A 22,059-nucleotide genomic window follows, 5' to 3' on the forward strand; every position below is an offset into this window, starting at 1 on the left:
AAAAAAAAAAAAAAAAAAAAACCTCTGGATGCCATGAAATCAGTTTTAAGATGGGAATTTATATGTCTATGAGCACACATCAAGAAAATGGAAAAATCACAAGTGGAGAGCCTAACAAATCACCTAAGAGAGTTGGAAAGAGAAGATACCAAAACCCCAACTTTAGCAGAAGAATCCAAATCATCAAAATAAGAGCCCAAATATGGGACACAGAAGACAAAAATATCATAGGAAAACATCAACAAAACAAGAAGCTGGTTCTTTGAAAGAATTAACAAGATTGATGGACCCCTAGCCAAAATGTCCAAGAAAAAGAGTGATAAAGCCCAAATAAACACAATCAGAAATACAAAAGATCAAATCAAAACTGACCCCGAAGAAATACAAAAGATTATCAAAGATTACTATGTACACCTATATGGAAACAAACTTGATAACCTAAATGAAATAGAGGACTTTCTGACATCACACAACCTCCCCAAGTTGAAACAAGAAAACATTGAGATACTAAATAGACCAATAACAACCCAGGAAATTGACTCTGTCATACAAAAACTACCTACAAAAAAAGCCCTGGACCAAATGGCTTTCCAGCTGAATTCTGCAAAATGTAAAAGGAGGAACTGATACCAATCCTTTTGAATGTATTCCAGGCCATTGAGAAAGATGGAATTCTCCTCAAATCATTTTACGAATCTAACATCACACTAATAACCAAACCGGGTAAAGATCCAACAGAAAAAAAAGAGAAATACAGGCCAATATCCCTATGAACATAGATGCAAAAACATTTCCCCTAAAAATTGGCTGCCAGACAAGGCTACCCACTCTCACCCCTTTTGTTCAACATAATGTTGGAATTCCTAGCTCAGGGAAGTAGACAAGAGAAGGAAATCTGGGGTATCCAAATAGGAAAAGAGGAAGTCTTTGCTGATGATATGATACCTTGAAAATCCTAGAGAATCTGTCAAAAACCTGCTTTCAAAATAAATGTGCAAAAGACAGTTGCATTCCTCCTACACACCAACAACAAGCAGGCAGAGACCCAAATTAAAAGCACAATCCCACTTACAACAGCCACCAAAAAAAGAAAGAAAGAAATACCTCGGCATATTCCTAACCAGAGAAATGAAAGACATTTACAATGAGAACTATAAAACACTGCACAAAGAAATCCAGGAAAACACAAACAAATGGAAAAATATTCCAAGCTCATGAATAGGAAGAATCAACATTGTTAAAATGTCCATCCTACCAAAGGCAATCTACAGATTCAACGTAATACCCATTAAGTTACCAACATCATTTTTCTCAGACCTGGAAATGACAATACAGAAATTCATATGGAAACATAAATGACCACAAATAGCCAAAACAATCTTAACAAAAGAAACAAAGCAGGAGGTATCACACTTCCAGACTTCAAACTTTGCTATAAGCCTACAGTAATCAAAACAGTCTGGTATTGGTACAAGAACAGGCACTAAAGCAATGGGACAGGATAGAGATCTTGGAAGCAAAGCCTCAATTTCTCAACCAACTCATCTTTGACAAAGCCTCAAACAACAACCACTGGGGAGAGAAGGATCTATTCAGTAAATGGTGCTGGGAGAACTGACTGATCACATGCAGAAGATTGAAACAGAACCCCTACTACTACCATACACAAAAATTAATTCTAAATGGATCAAAGACCTAAATGTAAGACCTCAAATTATAAAAATCTTAGAAAACACAGGAGACACCCTTATGAAAATTGGAACAATTCCTATTCAGAATCCTGAAGGCCAATTTCTTAAGAAATAAGATAGACAAGTGGGACCTCATCAAACCAACAAGCTTCTGCAAAGCAAAGAAACCATCAATAGAGCAAGGCGACAGCCCACAGAATGGGAAAAAATATTTGCCAACTGTATTTCTGACAAAGATCTAACATCTAGGATCTACAAGGAACTCAAATGCACAGAAAGGAAAAAAACAAACAGCCCTATTAAAAAGTGGGCAAAAGACAAGAACAGACACTTCTCAAAAGAAGATATATGGGCAGCCAACAGACACATGAAAAAGTGCTTAGCCTCACGCATCATCAGAGAAATGCAAATCAAAACCACACTGAGACACCACCTAACCCCAGTAAGAATGGCCATCATTAATAAAACAAACAACAACAGATGCTGGTGAGGATATGGAGAAAAAGGAACGCTTCTACATTGCTGGTGGGAATGCAAACTAGTACAACCTTTTGGAAGACAGTGTGGCAATTTCTGAAAGAACTAGAAATTGACCTTCCATATGACCCAGCAATTCCCCTATTGGGAATATACCCGGAGGAACTCAAATCATTCTACAAAAAAGAGACCTGCACGCATATGTTGGTTGCTGAGTTGATCATACTCAGAGATCTATCACAGAAACAAAGAACAGTATGCCATATGTTCTCACTCATAAGCAGACTTTGAACAATTATAATACTATAAGAAAGGGATCGCAGTAGTGGGAAACTGTTAGGGAAAGGAGGGGAATACCTCATCAACAAGGGTACCTGCATAATCAACGTTTGTATACCTAACCCTGAATTGTACCCCACATCTTTATAATTTAAAAAAGCAGACTATACATACAGAAGCTTAATATAAGATACAAATACTTGATAATGAGCACTTTAAATCTGATAAAGTAAAACACAGGTTTCATAAAGCATGTCACATTCTAAAGTCCAGAAATGGACATGGGCATGGAATTAAGTCACTGAGGAAAAACTCTCAAAAGTCTAGTTGAGTTTACATTCTATTGCTTGGAGAAGAGTGTGGTTAACTCTCAGCAAGAAGGATCATGCCCCTTTTTGTTCCTGTCTTCTGTCTCCAAAACTAATAAAACAGACATGTGTAAACCACCATAAAGTGTACACAGCCATATCTCAAAGGACTCAATTAAATACAGGAAAAGAAACCAGAAAATGTTGTTTTAATCTCTGTCCACTGAGATGAATTAAATAACATGAACATTAAATACCAACTTAAGGAATCAAAGGCACATTAGTCAAATGATTATCCATTTAATTAAGTATAATAATAAGATAGTATGCATAGTTTTGGCATAAATCAACCATCATAATGATTTATTTAACTACTTCCTGGACTTCCGGTAAACAAATTTCTAAGTAAAAGGAAAGCTTGTACTCAAATCTTAGCTCCTCTTCCATTTGGACTCTGTACCTTCTTCAGAAGATAAAGTGCCAGGGTCAAGAGCCTACAACTCAGTGAGTAATCTTCCCTTGTCCTTTCCCAGGTTTCCTTTTTCTTTTCTTTTCTTTTCTTTTTTTGATGGGAAGGAGATATAAGAGAAAGCTTTTTATTTACTTAGCTTTGATTGATACCGAATAACTATATATATTCATGGAGTACATAGTGATGCTGCGATATATGTTTTGCATAGCGATCAGAAGAAGGTAATTAGCATATATCTATCATCTCAAGCATTTATCATTTACTTGTGTTAGGAACATTCAATATCCTCCTTCTAGCTATTTAAAATTATATGTTATTGTTAACTATAGTCATCCCACAATGTTGTAAACCACTCACACCTAGTCCTCCTATCTAGCTGTAATTTTGTATCCTTTAACAAATTTCTCCCTCTTCCTGACTTGAAAGCATCCTACTACCTCACAGCAAACACCACCTCCTTTCCCATTAACCTTCATTATTATAGTATATAGTTGTTTCATTATTCTACACCCCAGTTTTTAGAGGTTCTGCTTGTCTGCGGTTATATCTGTAAAAAGACTTTTGACATTAACAATGAGGTACTGTTGGCTCAACAGCAGTCTGGCTAAGAGATAAAACAACTTAACAGTAGACTGAAATGCATACACACATACAAGTGTATACTCATGCATATACATTGTAGGCTAGAGTTCAAGTGGATGCATTTGCTTTCTGTTACTATAAAGGAAACAGAGGCAAACCTTTTCCCAATTGACAAGGCGCATGCAACTAGGGGTACCACATCGGGAAAGAGGCAAAAAAACCAGCAAAGGAAATTGGTTCAACAAATACTTTCTGAGTCCCCACTAGACAAAACAGACACTAGGAAAGTAAACATAACAACACGGATACTGTTCTTGAGAAACTCAGTCAAGTGATAGAAGGAAATATATGTTAAATACATGCATACATAAAATAGTTTGTCTAAGTGAGGCCATAGATATTGTAGGTAGTTTAAGTTTCTATTCTGGGAATTCTGAAAATATTTTAAATTAGTCATTTTTAATATTTTTTAAATTTTAAAAGTTTTAGGTTAAGTATTAAATATAATTTAATTTAAATTTGAAATGTAGGATTTGCCACTTTTCCTCCAAAAGAACAATTTCACAGAATATTTATTTGCAGTTCTACTTCATTCTTTCAATCCTGTTACTGAAGACTCCAAATCACTTAGGAAATAAACATTCTTGAACCCTCTAGCCTCCTTTTGATTAATGCCACAGGGGTAGGCTTTGCTGGGTTATGAAAATAAGGAAAGCATAGGAACCTTTTAAGGCCATGATTTCTAGGGACACCATCTACCAGTATTACCCATCCTGAAAAAATACCTGAGAGCAGGCAGAATGCAAATGCTTTTTTAAAAAAACATTCAGCCTGCACAAAACTGTTTTATTTAAAAAAGCCAAAAAGTAGCTTAAAACAAATAATCATAACAATCTTAATCCTAGTTCTCTGGTTGCCAAGTCAGTCAATCACACAGCACAATAAGACATATTTCCTCATAGTGCAGCTTTTGTGTCTATAAAGTCTTGCTTATCTTTCTAAAGAAGAGCAGACAAACCATACAGTGACAGCAAGTATAGTATCAGAGTAAATAGTACTCAAGTGGCCCAAGAGGATGCTTCTCTGCACCAAATCACAAAGGAAACTGGCAGACGGAGCACAGGTTTCTGTGGCCACAATGGGAGAAGCTCATTAGGATTAAGCCACTCCACAAAGCAGGTTGTCCTTTGAGTGGTGGAGATTTACTGCAAAGTCTTCTACATGCACAGAATTACATTACATACCTTGGGAAGGCTTTATAAGAAATAAAACAGATTTTACTCTGTTTCATATACAGGAAAAAAAATACAGACACAAACTACACATCTGGAAGGGGTAGTGATACTGAAGATACTAACTAACATATATCAGCATGTACATGTATATCTTGTTCTATAGCATTTTGCCTTAACAAACTCCAAAGATAATGTTTTTTTTTTTTTTTTTTTTACAAATTGAAGGTTTGTGGCAACCCTGCATCAAGCAAGTCTCTTAGAGCTATTTTTCCAACAATCATGTGCTCAGTTCATGGCCCTGCATCACTTTTTGGTGATTCTCAAAATATTTCAGAATTTTTCATAATTACTATATCTGTCATGGGATCTGTGATCGGTGATCTTTGATATCACTACTGTAACTGGGGAGCACCATAAATTGCACCCACAGAAGATGGCAAACTTAATCGATAAATGTCATGTGTTCTGAATGGCCCACCTCTCTCTCCCTCTTCTCAGGCCTTCCTATTTCCTAAGACACAATGACTTTGAAATTAGGCTAATTAATAACCCTACAATGGTCTATAGGTGTTCAAGTGAAAGGAAGAGATGCAAGTCTCTTACTTTAACTCAAAGGACAGAAATGATTAAGTTTAGTGAGGAAGTCATGTCAAAAGCTGAGACAGGCTGAAAGTTAGGCCTCTTGCACCAGTTAGTGAAGGTATGAATGCAAATGTAAAGTTCTTGAAGAAAATTAAAAGTGCTACTCCAGTGAACATATGAACAATAAGAAAATGAAAAAGCCTTATTGCTAACATGAGTAAAGTTTGAGTGATTTGGACAGAAGATCAAACCAGTCCCAATATTGCCTTAAGCCAAAGCATAATCCTGAGAAAGATCCTAACCTCTTCAATTCTATGAAGGCTGAGAGAGGAAAGAAAACTGCAGAAGAAATGTATGAAGTTAGTAGAGGTTGGTTCATTAAGTTTAAGGAAATAATCTGTTTCTGTAATATACAAAAGCAAGGTGAAGCAGCAAGTGCTGATGTAAAAGATGCAAGTTATCCAAAAGCTCTAAGATAATTGATGAAGGTGGCTATACTAAACCATAGATATTCAACGTAGATGAAACAGCCTTCTACTGGAAGATGTCATCTAGAACTTTCACAGCTACATTCCTGGTTGTAAAGCTTCAAAGGAGAGGTTCGCTCTCTTGTTAATGCAGCTAGTAATGTTAAATTGAAAACAATGATCATTTACCATTCCCAAAATCCTAGCACCCTTATAAATGATACTAAGTTTACTCTGCCTGCACTCTATAAATGAAACAACAAAGCCTGGATGACAGCACATCTGGTTTCCTGAATATTTTAAGCTCACTGTTAAGACCTACTTCTCAGAAAAAGTACTCCTTTCAAAATATTACTGCTTATTGACAATTCACGAGGCACCATGAGCTCTGATGAAGAGGTACAAAGAGATCAATATTGTTTGCATGCCTGCTAATACAACAGTATTTTATTGATACACATCCATTCTGTGATCCATGTATCAAAGAGTAATTTTGACTTTCAAGTCTTATCACTTGTGAACTCCATTTAAGAAGGCTATGGCTGCCATACATTGTGTTTCCTCTGATGGATCTGGGCAGAGTAAACTGAAAACTTTCTAGAAAATATACACCATTCCTGATGCCAGTAAGAACACTTGTGATTCATGGGAGGAGGGCAAAATAATATTAACAGGAGTTTAGAAGACGTTGATTCCTCTGAATGACTTTGGGGTTTCAGGACTTTAGTGGAGGAAGTAACTGCAGCTGTGGTGGAAACAGCACGAAAACTAGACGTGGGTCCTGAAGAAGTATTGTTGCAGCCTTATGATACAATTGAAACGAATGAGGTGTTACGTCTTACAGATGAGCAGAGAAAGTGGTTTCTTGCAGTGGAATCGACCTGGTAAAGATGCTGTGAACATCACTGAAATAATAAAGATTTAGAAGATTACAAAAACTTCATCGATATAGTAGTAGTAGCAGGGTTTGACTCAAATTTTTAAAGAAATTCTACTGGGGTAAAATGCTATCAAACAGCATCACATGCTACAGAGAAATATTCTGTGAAAGAGTCAATCGATGCAACAAACCTCATTTTGTGTTATTTTAAGAAATTGCCAGAGCCTCCCCAACCACCACCCTGATCAGTCATCAGTTATCAACCTCGAGGCAAGAACTTCCACCAGCAAAAATATTTCAACTTGCTGAAGGATCAGATGATTATTAGCACTCTGTAGTAATAAAGTATTTTTTTAATAAAGAAAGATAGATTTATTAATAAAGAAAAGAAAGATGCATTGTGAAGGGCACAATGGGCAGGACAACAGCAAGAGTTTCTGCTGTCTTCTGCCACAATAATTTATTTTTAATTAGGTATGTACATTTTTAGATAAAAAACTATTGCACAGTTAATAAACTATAGTATAGTGTAAACACACCTTTTATATGTACTGGGAAACCAAAAAATTTGCGTGACTTGCTTTACTATGAACAGAACCACAATAACTCCAAGGTATGCTTGTGTGGAGGTCAGGTTTTTTTGCATGTGTAAACTCATTTAATTTAATCCTCACAAAGTGCCAATGTGGTAGGTATTATTACAATCAATTCTGGAAGAAGAACAAAGTTTCAAGATTATTTTGACTTCTGTAAAGGCAAGAGCTAAATTATCTTTCTAGTAATAATATCCTCAGTGCTCATAAGGCCTGCACACAGCAGATGCTCTGTAACTGTGGGTTGAAAGAGTCAGGTAACCTACTCAGTCAGCAAAGGTCACAGCCAGGACTCTACTTCAAGTCCTTTGAACAGCAAAGCTCATGCTCATTCTACTGCTTAAAACTGCCTTTCTTAATATTGTCCAGATTGGGCTGGGTTTTGCATTTCTTCTGATTCTATATCAAGTGACTGCCTTTTTCATTCATGCTAACCTTACCCCATCCTTTCATAAAGCAAGTTTTCCCCACTGATCATTGTGGTTCCCAACCTCAAAGATGGCCCCCAATGACACCTCACTCCCTGGTATTCACATCCTCCCCATAGTCCCTTGCTGAATTATTCCAGGTTTGGCCCAGGTAGCTAATAGAATTCAACATTCAACAGAAATGGTGTTATTGGCTGCTATTTCCAAGATTAGTTTATTAAAGATTTTCGGGCATGCACTCTCCCTTTCTCTCTCTCTCTCTCTCTCCCCCTGTCTGTCTCTCTGTCTCTGCTCTGTTTTTCTTGCTCTGGAAGAAGCAAGCTGCCATGTCCTGAGCAGCCTTACAGAGAGGCTCAAATGATGAAGAACTGAAGTCTCCTTTCAACAGCAATGTGAATGACCTTGGAAATAGAATCTCCAGCCCTGGGCAAGTCTTCAGAGATTTCAATCAAGTCTGCTGTGGCCAATTGCTGGGCTGCAACCCCTTGTAAGTTTTTGAATTAGAATCCGAGAACTATCCAGCTAAGCTGCTCTGAAATTCCTAACTCTTAGAAACTGTATGAAATATGCATGTTTGTTGTTTCAAGCTGTCATAGTAGGGGTGCATTTGTTACACAGCAGTAGGTAACTGATACAATCACAAACAGATACAGATAAGATAGGTTAGATGAAAGTCATTCTGAAAAACAACTCAAAAGTCATGCTCTAATAGGAGTGATTCATAGAACTCTCATATTAGTAAAAGAGCAACCATACATTCTATTTTAGTGGTGGGTGAGATACAGACAATGGAAATCAGGGTTTATCTTAAATGAAGGTGAAAGAAGAAATCACCTCTAGGGTTTCCAGGATGAGAGGCACAGAAGGTCCCATCTAATCAAAATTCTCCTCCACACCCAATGGACATGCTCTGATTCTGAAATTTTACTATGATATATTATTAATTTCAAGATATCTAAATGGTAACTTCATCACATTTTTAACACATTAGCTAGAAGCTAAAATGAGGAGAAAGGAGACAAAAGGAAAAAGAGACAAAGACAGATGTTGCCTAGGCACCTTAACATGAAGAAGGAAGTGCAATGCCTGTACTGAACTAAGGACAGTTTGGGAACTTAAAAGATCAAGGGTCTGGGTGCAATGACTCAGGTCTGTAATCCCAGCATTTTGCAAAGCTGAGGCAAGAGGATCACTTGAGGATAGGAGTTCAAGATCAGTCTGAGCAACATACCAAGATCTTGCCTCAATAAAAATAAAAATAATAATACATTAAAATTTAAAAATCAAGGAATACATAATATAAATAGCTTTAAAATTAATAAATTTAAAAACATAAATAAAAAAGAAAGAGAACTAGAAGAAAGTCTTTATAATTTTTTGTATAAGTGACAAACTCTTCTGATATTTCTTTTTGTTGGTTGCTTAGTTGCTTAGCTAGCACTGCTGCTATTTGAATTTTTCATCAACTCTATTTGATAAGATTGAGGATATTGGTAGCTTGGTGACAGTGGAGAAAGTCCTACCTGTGCTTTAAATTAAAGCACCAAAGCTGCCTCTCTTTTTAAAGACCCACATTTGAACTTCCAGCCCTGCCATACTGAAAGTTCATGTGTTGTCAGAGAAGATCCCAGAATAGACTGTCCATCCTCAAGCAAAGCAGAGAAAAGAGACCCAGTAATCTGTGATAAAATAACTTCCCTGGTAATAGGAAATCTAAAGTTACATCAGAATTGGAGCAGAGTCATGCTGATATCTCAGATCAGAGTGCCCTCTCAACTCATTTTGGCCCATCTCCATATCCTGACACACCTCATGTTGTGGACCAGAACCCAAATGCTTTTTTATATGCTCCTTCTTCTTAGAACACCAAGCAACCTTTCACTTAAGTTGATAATATATGACAAACATTCCCAGGGAAGACATATCCGGAAACGTGCCCTTAAGAGCATGAGATATATATATGAACATGAGACATAAAATAATAAAAATAATTTTTAAATTTTTAAAAACTCTATCTCTAAAATTTTCAAAGAATTCAAAGTTTAGAGTAAAATGGCATAATGCTGTATTTTAACAAACAGTTTTCTATCAAAAGATCAGAAACACTAAGTAATTAAAAAAAATTTTTTTTTTTTTTTTTTAGTAGGAATCTCACACTGTCGCCCAGGGTAGAGTGCAGTGACACACTCATAGCCACCATAGCCTCAGCCCAGTGGGCTCAGGCAATCCTTCCGCCTCAGCCTTCCAAGTAGTTGGAACTACAGGCACATGCCACCATGTTCAGTTAACTTTTTGATTTATTGTAGAGACAAGGTCTTGCCAAGTTGCCCAGGATCATCTTGAACCCTGGGCTCAGGCAATCCTCTCGCCTCCACCTCCCAAAGTGCTGGAATTACAGGCATGAGCTGTAGCACCAGTCCAAGATCACATATACATTTTTCCTATGGTGCAAGAAAATTAACATTTAATAAGAATCACACATTTATTATGGAGCTTAAGAATGCTTTGGTTCATTTTAAGCCATATATTTAATATTTAGAATATTTTAGTAATAGCTGGAAACTCTTCAGAAGTCTGAGCATACAGTTCACATGACCATTCTGAAAAGTGAGCATGTGGGAAGAATTGTTTGCTTACTAGATCCTTCCTTGACAATTTAGATACTTAAATAATCATATCCAAAGCAAATTTTCCAAAATCAAATAAACTGCAAAACTAGAAATATAATCGAGTCCCCAAGAAAAACTTCCAATCCTCTGCCAAAACAGACCTCAACTTCATAATCCCTTGTCCAAAAAAGTTGGATCAAGTATTGACGTTTTCCACCAAGCAAGCCACATAGCCACAAATGTTTCTCATTTACTTCACTCCTGGGGCATACAGCTCAAATAAAAAATTTCCTGAATACCCCAAATTTCAGATGCAATTTGAATGTAAGTGATTCATAATGTTATGCAGGAAACATTATGATCTTCTCTTACCAACTCAATGTTTCTGGAATGCAATCCTCAGGAGAGCACCTCAACCAATTAGAAGGCTGACATCATGTAACGCAACTATTATGCACTTTGCCCCTAGTTCAGATGTGATTCTGAACTTCAGTAATATGCTACTCCAGCTACTGTTCATATAAAATAGATGTTACCTCAAGGGAGCTAGCAAAGATTCCTTTTGTGTTCTATGACAAAAAACATGGTAACCATGCACTCAATTCCCATTAAGAAAGTGCAAAACAGAGTTAAAGAAATTAAAGCCACTATCATTGCTTCTGCACCAAAAGCTTCTCACAGTGGGCTCCGACTGAACAGACTTAGATTCTAAACAAATTCAAGAGTGAAATTTCACAGAGTCTCTAGTTATATGAGTCATATTCTATTTCCATCCCTACCATCTCCCCCTTTCTAAGTAATTAATAATTTCTCAGAGTACCAAAGTTCCAGGGGTCATTTTCTGTAGATTCCTACTCTCTTTAAAGGAATAAAACACAGTTGACCTAGAGGAAGAAGAGTACTTCTTTGAATGCATCAAATGAACACAAAAATTGTATAAGTCTTAGAAAACGTGATTACCAAAAACAAGAGAAATGTACATGTCCACAACGTGATAGGATATGGTGCATAGTACAGTAGCAGCAAATGCAGATAGTAAAAGATCAAGATAAACACGTTGACATAGTTTTTCACTAACTAAAAGGATCATTATATAGCAAAATACACAGGTAAGGGTATCCTTAAACAAGGATTATTGAGGGAACCTGGGACAAAACTCCAAGCCAAGCACATAACAACTTGAAACTTTAGGCGAAAGAAGAGAGCTACTGATTCTACAGAAATAATAGGCAATGGAAAGAAATTTCTCAAACTAAAGGAATTTGTGGAAAGCTTAACATCATTATTTAAGCATAAAAAGAAAATATATATAGTATAATAACTATCTACATACACAATAATAGAGAACCTACAAAAATAGATTGGCTTAAAGTAAATGTATGGTTCTACAGGCAATTTTGATAATAGTAACATTTACAAAGAAACAATTAAACTGAATCTGTAAATTAAAATGATGATATAACTTTATCTCACATATATGTGAAATGAGGTTGCCTCAGGAAGCCATGAAAAAATATAAAAATAAGAGGGGGGACCAAAAACATCCAATTATTTTTTTGGAGAGCAGGCCTCTTGTAGTATAGGCTTCCCCCTCTAGGTAAGTGTTCTAGTAACCTATCAGCATCAGTGTATCAGCTAGAATTGTTGTGAGAGGCTGTGTTCAGCTTCAGTGAATTTTTCTTTTTTTTTTTTTTTTTTCTGGAGAGTCTTTCAACATGTTTGCCCCTTTATGATGAGTGGTTTACAAGTCTATCTGCTCAAACAGTGCTGAGTGTTCGGAAGTTTTCAAACAAAAGCAGCATGACCCCCCCCTTCCCTATTCTCCCCATCTTGTCTCAAGCAACAGTTTTTGTTTCCTTGGATAAAAATTTTCTTAAAAGGAAATGTTCTACTGAAGTGGAAGAGGCGAAACAAAAAACAGCAGAAGCACTAAAAGGCACTAAAATTGACAGGTTCAAAAACTTTTGAGCAGTGGAAAAAGCATCTTGCTATGTGTAGTCCATCAAATGGAGAGTGCTTTGAAGGTGACTGAAGTTTAAACATGTAAGAAAAAATACACAATTTTTAATAAATAAATTCTGAGTTTTCTTGGGCCCCTCCTCGTACTTGGGGAAAAAAAAAGCCTACATGTTTAAAAAAAAAAAAAAGTGTTTAAATTTGTGATTGGAACAATGCATGTCATAAATAATTTGAAAAGTAGCTTGAATATCTTCAACTGCCAAAGATCCTATTTTCTCTTCTACCTCAGCTGTTTAATAAGAGCCCTCTCTCATGTACCTACACAAAAAGAGACAGTAGTCACACTGATTTTCTAATACTTATTTGTACTGAAAAAATGTGTTAGATGATAACATTAGGAAACAGAACATTCTAGATTACTGTGTTTTCTGGTTACCTTAAAATTTAATTCTGCACACTTTCCCTCTTGCCACTATTGATTTTATACTGAGAATTGCATGAAATCAGCAAATCCTCAACAAATTATTAAACTATCAGAATTTCTACAAACATATGACAGCATGTATATGAAGCTTCTAGAATACAGTAGATAATCAAATATAGTTAGTTCCTTATTCTTTTCTTCCCCTCTTCCTGCTGCCAACTGTAGCTTTACTTCTTCTGCAGTTTAAGATCCAGGAAACTCCCAAGTGTGTGCACCCAATCTCAGCTGGTCCAGTCGAGACTCCCTAAGCACCAACCCTAGTCCCCACATGGCCTCTCTTCTGCTCTGAAAAGATAAAAGAAACTATCATGAACCAGGAAAAACTTGGCAAACTGCAGGCACAAGTGTGCACTGGTGGAAAGGGAACTACTTACAGAAAATGGTGGTTCATAGAGCAGCTATAGCAGATGATTAAAAAAAACTCCAATTCTCCTTAAAGAAATTAGGGGGAAACAATATCTCTGGTATTGAAGAGGTGAACATGATTACAAACCAAGGAACAGTTATCCACTTTAACAACTCTAAGTTTAGGCACCTCTGGTAGTGATTACTTCCATGATTACAAGCCATGCTGAGACAAAGCAGCTGACAGAAATGCTATCCGGCATCTTAAACCAGCTTGGTGCAGTCTGACTAGGGGATTGGCTGAAGCTCTGCCCATACAGTCTGTGGATGGAAAAGCACCACTTCCAACTGGGGAGGGGGAGGGGAAGAAGGAGGGAGAGGGAGGGGGTGGAGGATGAAGTTCCAGATCTTGTGGAGAATTTTGATGAGGCTTCCAAGAATGTGGCAAACTGAAGTAAGTCAACTTCTGAAGAAGATAACTTGAAAAATGTTGCTGGGAGTTGCTATTTTATATTATGACTGCTTTTTAAAATTGTTTTGTTCACCTAACCCTTAACTGTACCCCACAAAACCATAATAAAAAATACTGATTGAAAAAAAAAATTGTTTTGTTTATGGATCTGATAAAATCTAGATCACTAATATTTTTAAGTCCAAGTCCCTTGGACACTGCAGCTCTTTTCCATTTTTGCTTATGCACAACTCATTCTTCCCAGCTAATTAAGATGAAGAAGACTGGGAATAAAGTCTGAAACAAAGATTTTTAAAAAGGAAAAAAAAAAAAGATCCAGGAGGCTTATCCGTTTCCTATTCTTTTGGTCGTTTAATTATAGGGCCCTACAAACATTAATCTTTTTCTCTTCTTGCCTTAATCCTATTGAGAATCACCTAAATTCAATGTATATTTTGCATTAGAGCCTAATGTTCTGTGTAGTGGTATACCAGGATATGGGGGAACAGAATTCAATAAAACATGGTTCCCACCTGTGATGGTTAATTTTAATGTGTCAACTTTTCTAGGCCACGGGGTGTCAAGTAGTTGGTCAAACGTAATTTTGGGTACTTCTATGAGGGTGTTTTAGGATGAGATTAACATTTAAATTAAGCAACCTGAATGAAGTATACTAGCTTCATAATATAAGTGGGTCTCATCCAATCCTGTTGAAATCCTGAATAAAGCAAAAGACTGACCTATTCTCCCCAGTAAGAGAGAATTCTTCTGCCTGAAAGCCGTAGAACCATAACATCACCTCTTCTAGGCTAATGGGCTTCCAAATGGGACATCAGCTCTTCTTGGTTCTATAGCAGCTGTTGGCCTTTGGACTTAAACTGGGACATCAGTTATGCAGATTTTGGACTTACTAGCCCCCAGAATAATGTGGGCCAATTCCTTATAATAATTATATTATATTATAACATACAGTATATATGTTATTGGTTCTATCTCTTAGAGAACCCTAATATACCACCTCCAAGAAGCTCAAAGTCTAGTTATGGTTACACGCACATAAACCTTCTCCATGAAGTTTTTCCCAAACAATAACACAGAGTGTAGTGCTATGAACCAAATAAACTATCAAACAAAAAACATTATCAATAAACTTTCAGTAAACCAAAAAAAAAAGTACTTGAAAACAAGATTTACCAAGGACACAACATGAGACCATATAATGCATTATCTTAAGAATTTCCATAATGTTAAGTGTCAGTTTACAACTAGGCTTGCCTCATCCTGCATATGCTGACAAGATGAGATGTCTCTGCTTTCATGAGATAGTTAACATTATTTGAAGCAGATTATTGGCAAATAAAACAGGTAGCACAGTGATATATTAATTCATTCCCCCTCACAGTACATAGCACAAACAGCAAGAGGCCTACCTGAATGGCAGCCAAGTTCTTCTGCTCCTGAGATGGTGCCTCATGAACAAAGCGAAGCCAGTTGGAGTGTCGCGGGTTGGTAGCATCTAAAATGTATAGAACTTCTCCCTTACTTCCACGAACCTGAAACAGAAAAGGCTCCTGAGTTTTCAAAGAAGTCAGTATTAGCCATACTAAACGTATCAAGGATAGGACATGATATTTTCTTCATAAGTATATATCTTTTCTATTACAAGTGTTAAACAGGCACTGAATTGAAATGCATTCTTCACTTAAATACATGTACAAATAGAGCTGGCAATTTCATTTGGCAAACCTCTGGATGACTCACAACTGCAACCAACTCTCAGAAACATCCTCTGTTAGTAGCTGTTTTCTGGTCAAAATTATTTCTCTTTGTAGGTATGTTTTAATATATGTGTGGCAGGCAGACTGTTTACAGAATAATCGTATTCTCAAATGCTTCCCCGTTTCTCCACAGAAGAGCATATTACTGTTTGTGTTCCAATTGAGGAAGGTGGAACTGGAGCAATCGCTCCAATTTCTCTCTCTACCTGCTTACTGAATCATCTCCACAAAAGAAGTTGTTAATCTAACCAGTGGGAATTCAGCATCCAATGGAATACAATGTCACAGTCTTTACCAATGGATAAATGAAACAAGTCTCATTCTGTCCTTTTATGGCCTGCTCTTGGACTGCTGAGAAGGACAGTAGACTATCAGTGGTTTTGTCTCAGCCCATCAGCCCTTACTGGGCAGACCCACTTGACATTCAATTGGAGGGAGGTGTGTGACTGTCAAAGAAGCAGTAGCTGGGCATGGTAGAGCACCTGTAGTTCCAGCTACTTGGAAGGCTGAGCCGGAAGGATTGCCAGAGCCCAGCAGGTCAAGGTTGCGGTGGCCAGGAGCATGCCACCGCACTCCAGCCTGGGTGACAGAGTGAGACTCCAACTCAAAAAAAAAAAAAAAAAAAAAGAAGCAGTAGCCCACTGGACATTCAGAATCTAGCTTCTCCAAAACTCCTGCATTATCAGTTACTGGGCACTTGCCCAGTTTTACAAAACGTATATGCCCATCTCCATTCAACTCTCATTTCATGTTTATATTCATTTAGAATCAAGGAAAAGAAGAGAGGGAATGAGTGATTAGCAATACAGATCTCCAACACCAAGTACAAAAATACAGGCTACAAATTTACCTTTGCAGCCTTTGAGTGGTGAGAAACAAATTCCAGATTTCCAAAGTTTTATTTTATAAAATAAAAGACAACCAATCCTATAAAGTATGTATTTTCATGATACATTCAATCATTTATTCATTCAATAAATAATGGCTGGATCCTTAACGACTTAAGTCACTAAGAATCCTTCAGAGAACAAGTCAAATCCCCTGACCTCAGAGCACTTAAAAGTAAACATAGAATATAACTTCATGTAAAGATAAGTGCAATGATGACAACTAAAGCAGAGGAGGAGAAAATAGAGTACTAAGAAAAAGGCTCTATCAGAGGAGATGGTCAGGTAAGAAGAGTTTTAAGAAAGAGAAGGAACAGGCCAGCAGAGGGCTAAGAAAAAGGGTGTTGTCAGGCAGAGGGAACAGTTAGTGAAAGGCAGATAGAAAGGGCTGAAGTTTGGACATGAAATAGGTGTGTTCAAAGAATAGTAAGGAGGTGCTGGGACTGGACCAGAAGAGGCAACCGAGATTAGATAGACTGGCAGACGCCAGATCACGTGGGATGTGTAGAATAGGGAGCATCTATACGGTTACTTGGGGAATGTATGGTTATTTTTACCCAAAAATCTGCCTTGAAAACATCCACTACATGCACTGCAAAAGCTGATATTTCAAGATTCTAACATTTATGGCCCAGGAAAAAAATAGTTAGACTGTTCCTGCTATCTGATACAAGACCATATTTCTCAAACAATTCCTGTTTTCTTAAATGCCCACAGATCATCAGTAATCTTTTAAAAATCTCTCTCATGAAATGCCAGACCATCACTGTGAAGCAGAAATTTAATTTTTGATATCGTAACTTCTAAATAAACATGCCTCATATTTATACTAATATGCTTATGTGTGAAGCTGTGGGAATTTGTAATATGTCTCACTAAGCAACAAGCACACTGAGGAGATTGCTTTGTGGGGGGGGGCCCTGAAGACTGCCCCGGCTCCCTGCTTACTCCTCTACTCAGAACCCTCACTTCCCATTGGGGAATGCCAAAACACCCCACGACACTGCTGTGAGAGAAAGCAAGCACACTCCACACCTCTCCCTCAAAGAGAATTCCAGTTCACATTTCTCTGGCAGAGTAAATGAATAATTTTAAATATTTACGCATACTGTCCTTCCTTTTACCTCCATAGCTACGATAACAAAATGGCTTATATTGACAAATAGCCAAATTAAGCACAAGTTGCAATGTCACTAAAACCTGAAAGCAAAATTTTCTCAGGAGGACTGAAATTAAAAACCTACAACTATTTTTGAAATCCATACAACCTAACTAACTTTACTTAAGGAAACACCAATGGGTTTACCCAGGGCATATCTCAGTTTAAGAGGATAGCGCTACTTAAACAAACTAGTTTGCCGCCCTTCTGTTAAGCACAATATGTATCAGAGGCATCTGATTTTAGAATTTTTTCTTCCAAGACATGAAACAACAAAGGTTTCTCTGTGACTTATTACAGTAAACACATTTGAGTTTTTATCAAATGTTTGTTTGTTCTCTATGAATTTTAGCTTTTCCCAGCCCTTTGCCCCCAGCTGCATTCGGTTAGTCAGTATTAGTAACCAATATTTCAGTTTATTAGATATATGCACTTTCTGGCTATTACCTTCTCACACAATTTTCCATCTTAAAATAAATGGACAATTTAATTTTATACTAAAATTCTTCTGTAATGTATCACTTTCAATGCATACAAATTTAAACACTAATTTGCTATTACTTATTCTCATAACAGCACTATCTTAGCCAGCAATATACTATGTGTTGTCCAGATATTCGTTTTTGAAATGACTTTCTTTGTTCATTAACAGAATCACTGCTTATTTTATTCCAAACACCCTTCCCAAACAACTTTTAAGTTCTTACACAGTCTTTGCACTTTGTGGCTGACCTGTTTTCTCCAGCCTTCCAGTGGCTGGTCCTTTCCTCACTTCTTTGTCCCAGGTTTTGACACATCACTAAAGTTGTTAGATCACCTGCACACATGACATTTATCTCCCTAATCTAACCACAGCATTCTCCACATATCATCTGAAAGAGACATCCAAAAATAATCAAATCCATCCTTCCTCTTTCTTGAGAAACCAAATCAAAACAACTCCAGACAGCTAGCTATTATTAAAGTCTTCATTTATCTGTTTTAATATGATACCGGACCCTGAGGTAATAAATTGAACATTCTTAAAGGCTAAAAAATAAAGAAGATTGAAAATTCCTCTTGTGCCGTGTTCTAGCATCTCACTAACCTTTGCAGCAAAAATGTATTTTTTTCTGTCCAAACTGGTCTTTCAAATACCATCTTCTTTTATTTGAAATTATCATGGAAAATGAGGTATATTGGCTACTTGGGATCAACGTCGGCATACTTGGGGCCTATAATGAAGTCAACGTTCTCATCTTGTAGCAAAAACTATTTATATTCCAAAATCTGTTTGATTTGCACAGGCTTCCTACACTAATTACACAGAAAAGTTAGGAAAGTAGGAAAGGGAAAGAAACCTCATATGGAAATGAAAATCTCCATGCTCAATACAGTCGTTCATATCTCTACAACCTTGTCACTTTATACTTAAGGAAAATTATCCTCACATGGGAACCTGGCAGGGTCTAGCCTCTGCTAAATGCTAATAACATCACTTTTCAAATGTTCCATAGAAAGAATATGCTGGTCATTGGACCTTTAATCAGACTAAAGAGTAAAATTTCTGAATATACGTCACAGTTGATTTTGTCTTCCCATCAAAAAAAGAACAGAGGAAACTGCCAAAAAACTCAATTAGAGATAACTCAAAAAACAAGTGCTAGCAAGGCTGCAGAGAAAATATGTTGCTACTATGCTGTTGGTGGGAATGTAAGCTAGTTCAACCTCGGTGGAAAGCAGCATGGCGAGTTCTCAAATAACTAAAAATAGAACTTCCATATGATCCAGCAATCCCTCTCCTGGGAATATACCCAGAGGAATAGAAACATCTCTCCCCAAAAGACATACACACACACGTTTCCTGGCACAATATTCACAATAGCAAAATCATGGAACCAACCCAGATGTCCACTGAAAGAGAACTGGATTAAAAAAAATGAGGGATCAGGTACCCTCCCGCTGTGGGGGCTATTCTGTCCTCTCAATAAATCCTGCTTTCTCAAAAAAAAAAAAGAAAAAAAGTGGTACATATACACAATGGAATATTATGCAGCTATGAAGAAGGAACAAAATCATAGCCTTTGTAGCAACTCGGATGCAGTTGGAGACCATCATACTAAGTGAACTATCGCAGAAACAAAGAACTGAATACTGCATATTCTCACTCATAAGTGGTCCCTGAACGTTAGTCACATTAGCACAAGGGTGGGATCGGCAGTTGCTGAGCACTGCTAGGGTAAGAAGGACGAGAGGAGAGAAGGGGGGCACATACCAATACAATGGGTAGCTGGTCCACTACTAGGGGGAGAGAGGGCCAGCTAGAAGTCCAAACTTTACCAGCATGCAGCTACTTATGTGGCAAATGCTCACTTACACCCCAAAACGTTTTGTTGGTTTTTTTTTTGAGCTGGAATCTCACTCTGTCACCCAGGCTGGAGTGCAGTGACACACAAGCTCACGGCCACCCCAGTGTCGACCTGCTGGGCTCCAACAATCCTTCCTTCTCAACCTTCCAAGTAGCCGGAACTATAGGCGTGCAATACAATGCCTGGCTAATTTTTGATTTATTGTAGAGACGAGGTCTTGCCAAGTTGCCCAGGCTGGTCTCAAACCCGTGGGCTCAGACAATTCACTTGCCTCGGGCCTTCCAAAGTGCTGGGATCACAGGCTGAGCCACCGAGCCCGGCCTCCTCACAACTTTAAGTAAAAATAAAGCGAAAACTCTAACATGCAAATGAAAGAAATAGTGAAAACAGGCAGTCAATACAAATCTTTTTTCCCTAAACTTAAATATTTCTTTGTTAAACTGGGTCAACTACAGACAGAGAAGCTCATTTATTATTGGGATAGTTAATTTTCAAAGGAGAAAGGTCGAGAGTGTTTTTTATTCTATTATTTTCCTTCCATCATTTTAAATGCCTGAGGGATTTCTTACTTAGTATGGACAGTCCATCAGGGTTCCAAGGGCAAAGTCAATCAGCTAGATCTGACCCCCCAGAAGTGGCAAAATGTAACGGATGATAGAATTTTATTTAACATATGGCAAAATTTAATAGTAGTGGAATACAGTCAGTTCCAAAAATATAGCAATGATGTCCTTAATGAGAGAAGTTGCAGTATGGTGTTATATTATTTATTTGTTAAAGAAAATATGATTCTGTTCTGTCTTTCAACAAGGCTTTTCAAAGAAAGCAGTTGTATGCACTAAAATTTAGAGTATTGATGTCTTTAGAGTATAAAACGTCATCATATTTTTGTCTTGTTTTTAACTGAAGTAAGGCCATATGCCTTGCCTTCAATGTTTAATTAATCAGACTTTAGGATATCTTTAGGAACACAAAAAAGCAAGTGAGTTCAAGTAGAGTAATCAATTCTGACAGCACACTGCTGTCAGATTTAAACTAAAGAGAGACACAGAAATCAGCAAGGACCATCACTAGGAAACTGTAGTGATTTATAGTTTCCAAGAAAAAGGAGCTCCCCCCCGCCGTGATGATTGTTCAAAGGATTGTCTAAATTTATTTCTTGCTTTGGTGCTTATAAATACACACACACATACACACACACACACCACTGAAGTTCATCTGCTTATAACTCCCTTCCACTTCCCCTCCTTCCATCTCCCCTCACCTGTCAATCACATCTGATAATCCTGACCCATGAATTCCCCTGCCTTGCTATGGAAAAGCAGATGGAGAGAAAACATAGGCTTTTACAGATCCCTCTCTCTTTACTAAATAACATCCAGGATATAATACATAGAAAGTTAATACTTAGCATAAAGACTAATGACAAAATAGTCTATTTATTGTGATAAGTATTTAATGCCCTAAATATTTCAAGTAGAAGAAAAGCATTCTGGACTGGTTAAAATGCTGAACTAGGGATCAAAAATCCAGGTGTTATCCAAGGCTCTGACCGTTATCACTCTGAGTCATTTTCTCTCACTGATCTGAGCCCTGGTCACGTAAATGGGGATAATAATCCCTGGTCTATGACCACACAGAAACTGTGAGAGTATCAAATAAAATAAGATGCATGGCAGTTCTTTATACCAATGGATATTCTGCAATCATAAGGCATTAGTTAAATGAGGAAACCAGGCACACAGTGGTCACAGACACCTTAAAGACAAACATTCTGCTTTCAACTGCACAGCTGGGAATATATGTACCATTTTTCTGCCGTGTCAACTTTTTCAAGCAACAAACATGAAGATATCCTAACACTACTATTCAAATCTAAATACATATTCAAATAGCCTCTGCTTGAACATTATAAGGTAATAGCAAACCCAGATGTCATTTCAGCTGTGCTGACATTCTTCCTTATGCCAAACTGAAATGCATTCATTCCCCTGTGACTACTGATACTAACTCCAGCTTTGCCCTCTCAAATAGTTTTAATTTCT

The 22,059-nt window shown here is 37.3% G+C and overlaps 1 protein-coding gene and 1 pseudogene across 1 annotated transcript in view; one reads left to right on the top strand and one right to left on the bottom strand.

Annotated features, from left to right (window-relative positions):
- The window catches only part of PRDM5 (PR/SET domain 5), a gene marked incomplete at its 3' end in the record, with an annotated part of 194,276 nt that overhangs the window by 121,603 nt on the left and 50,614 nt on the right, over positions 1-22,059 (bottom strand). Inside the window, exon 3 of the mRNA XM_021706015.1 lies at positions 15,273-15,395. Coding sequence (XP_021561690.1) covers positions 15,273-15,395 — 123 coding nt within the window. The remainder of the gene's footprint in view (positions 1-15,272; positions 15,396-22,059) is intronic.
- LOC103274790 lies at positions 13,355-13,844 on the top strand (annotated as a pseudogene).

Source organism: Carlito syrichta, unplaced genomic scaffold (assembly GCF_000164805.1).
Source record: "Carlito syrichta isolate Samal-C Ts95f unplaced genomic scaffold, Tarsius_syrichta-2.0.1 Scaffold314879, whole genome shotgun sequence".
Classification (NCBI taxonomy): domain Eukaryota; kingdom Metazoa; phylum Chordata; class Mammalia; order Primates; family Tarsiidae; genus Carlito; species Carlito syrichta.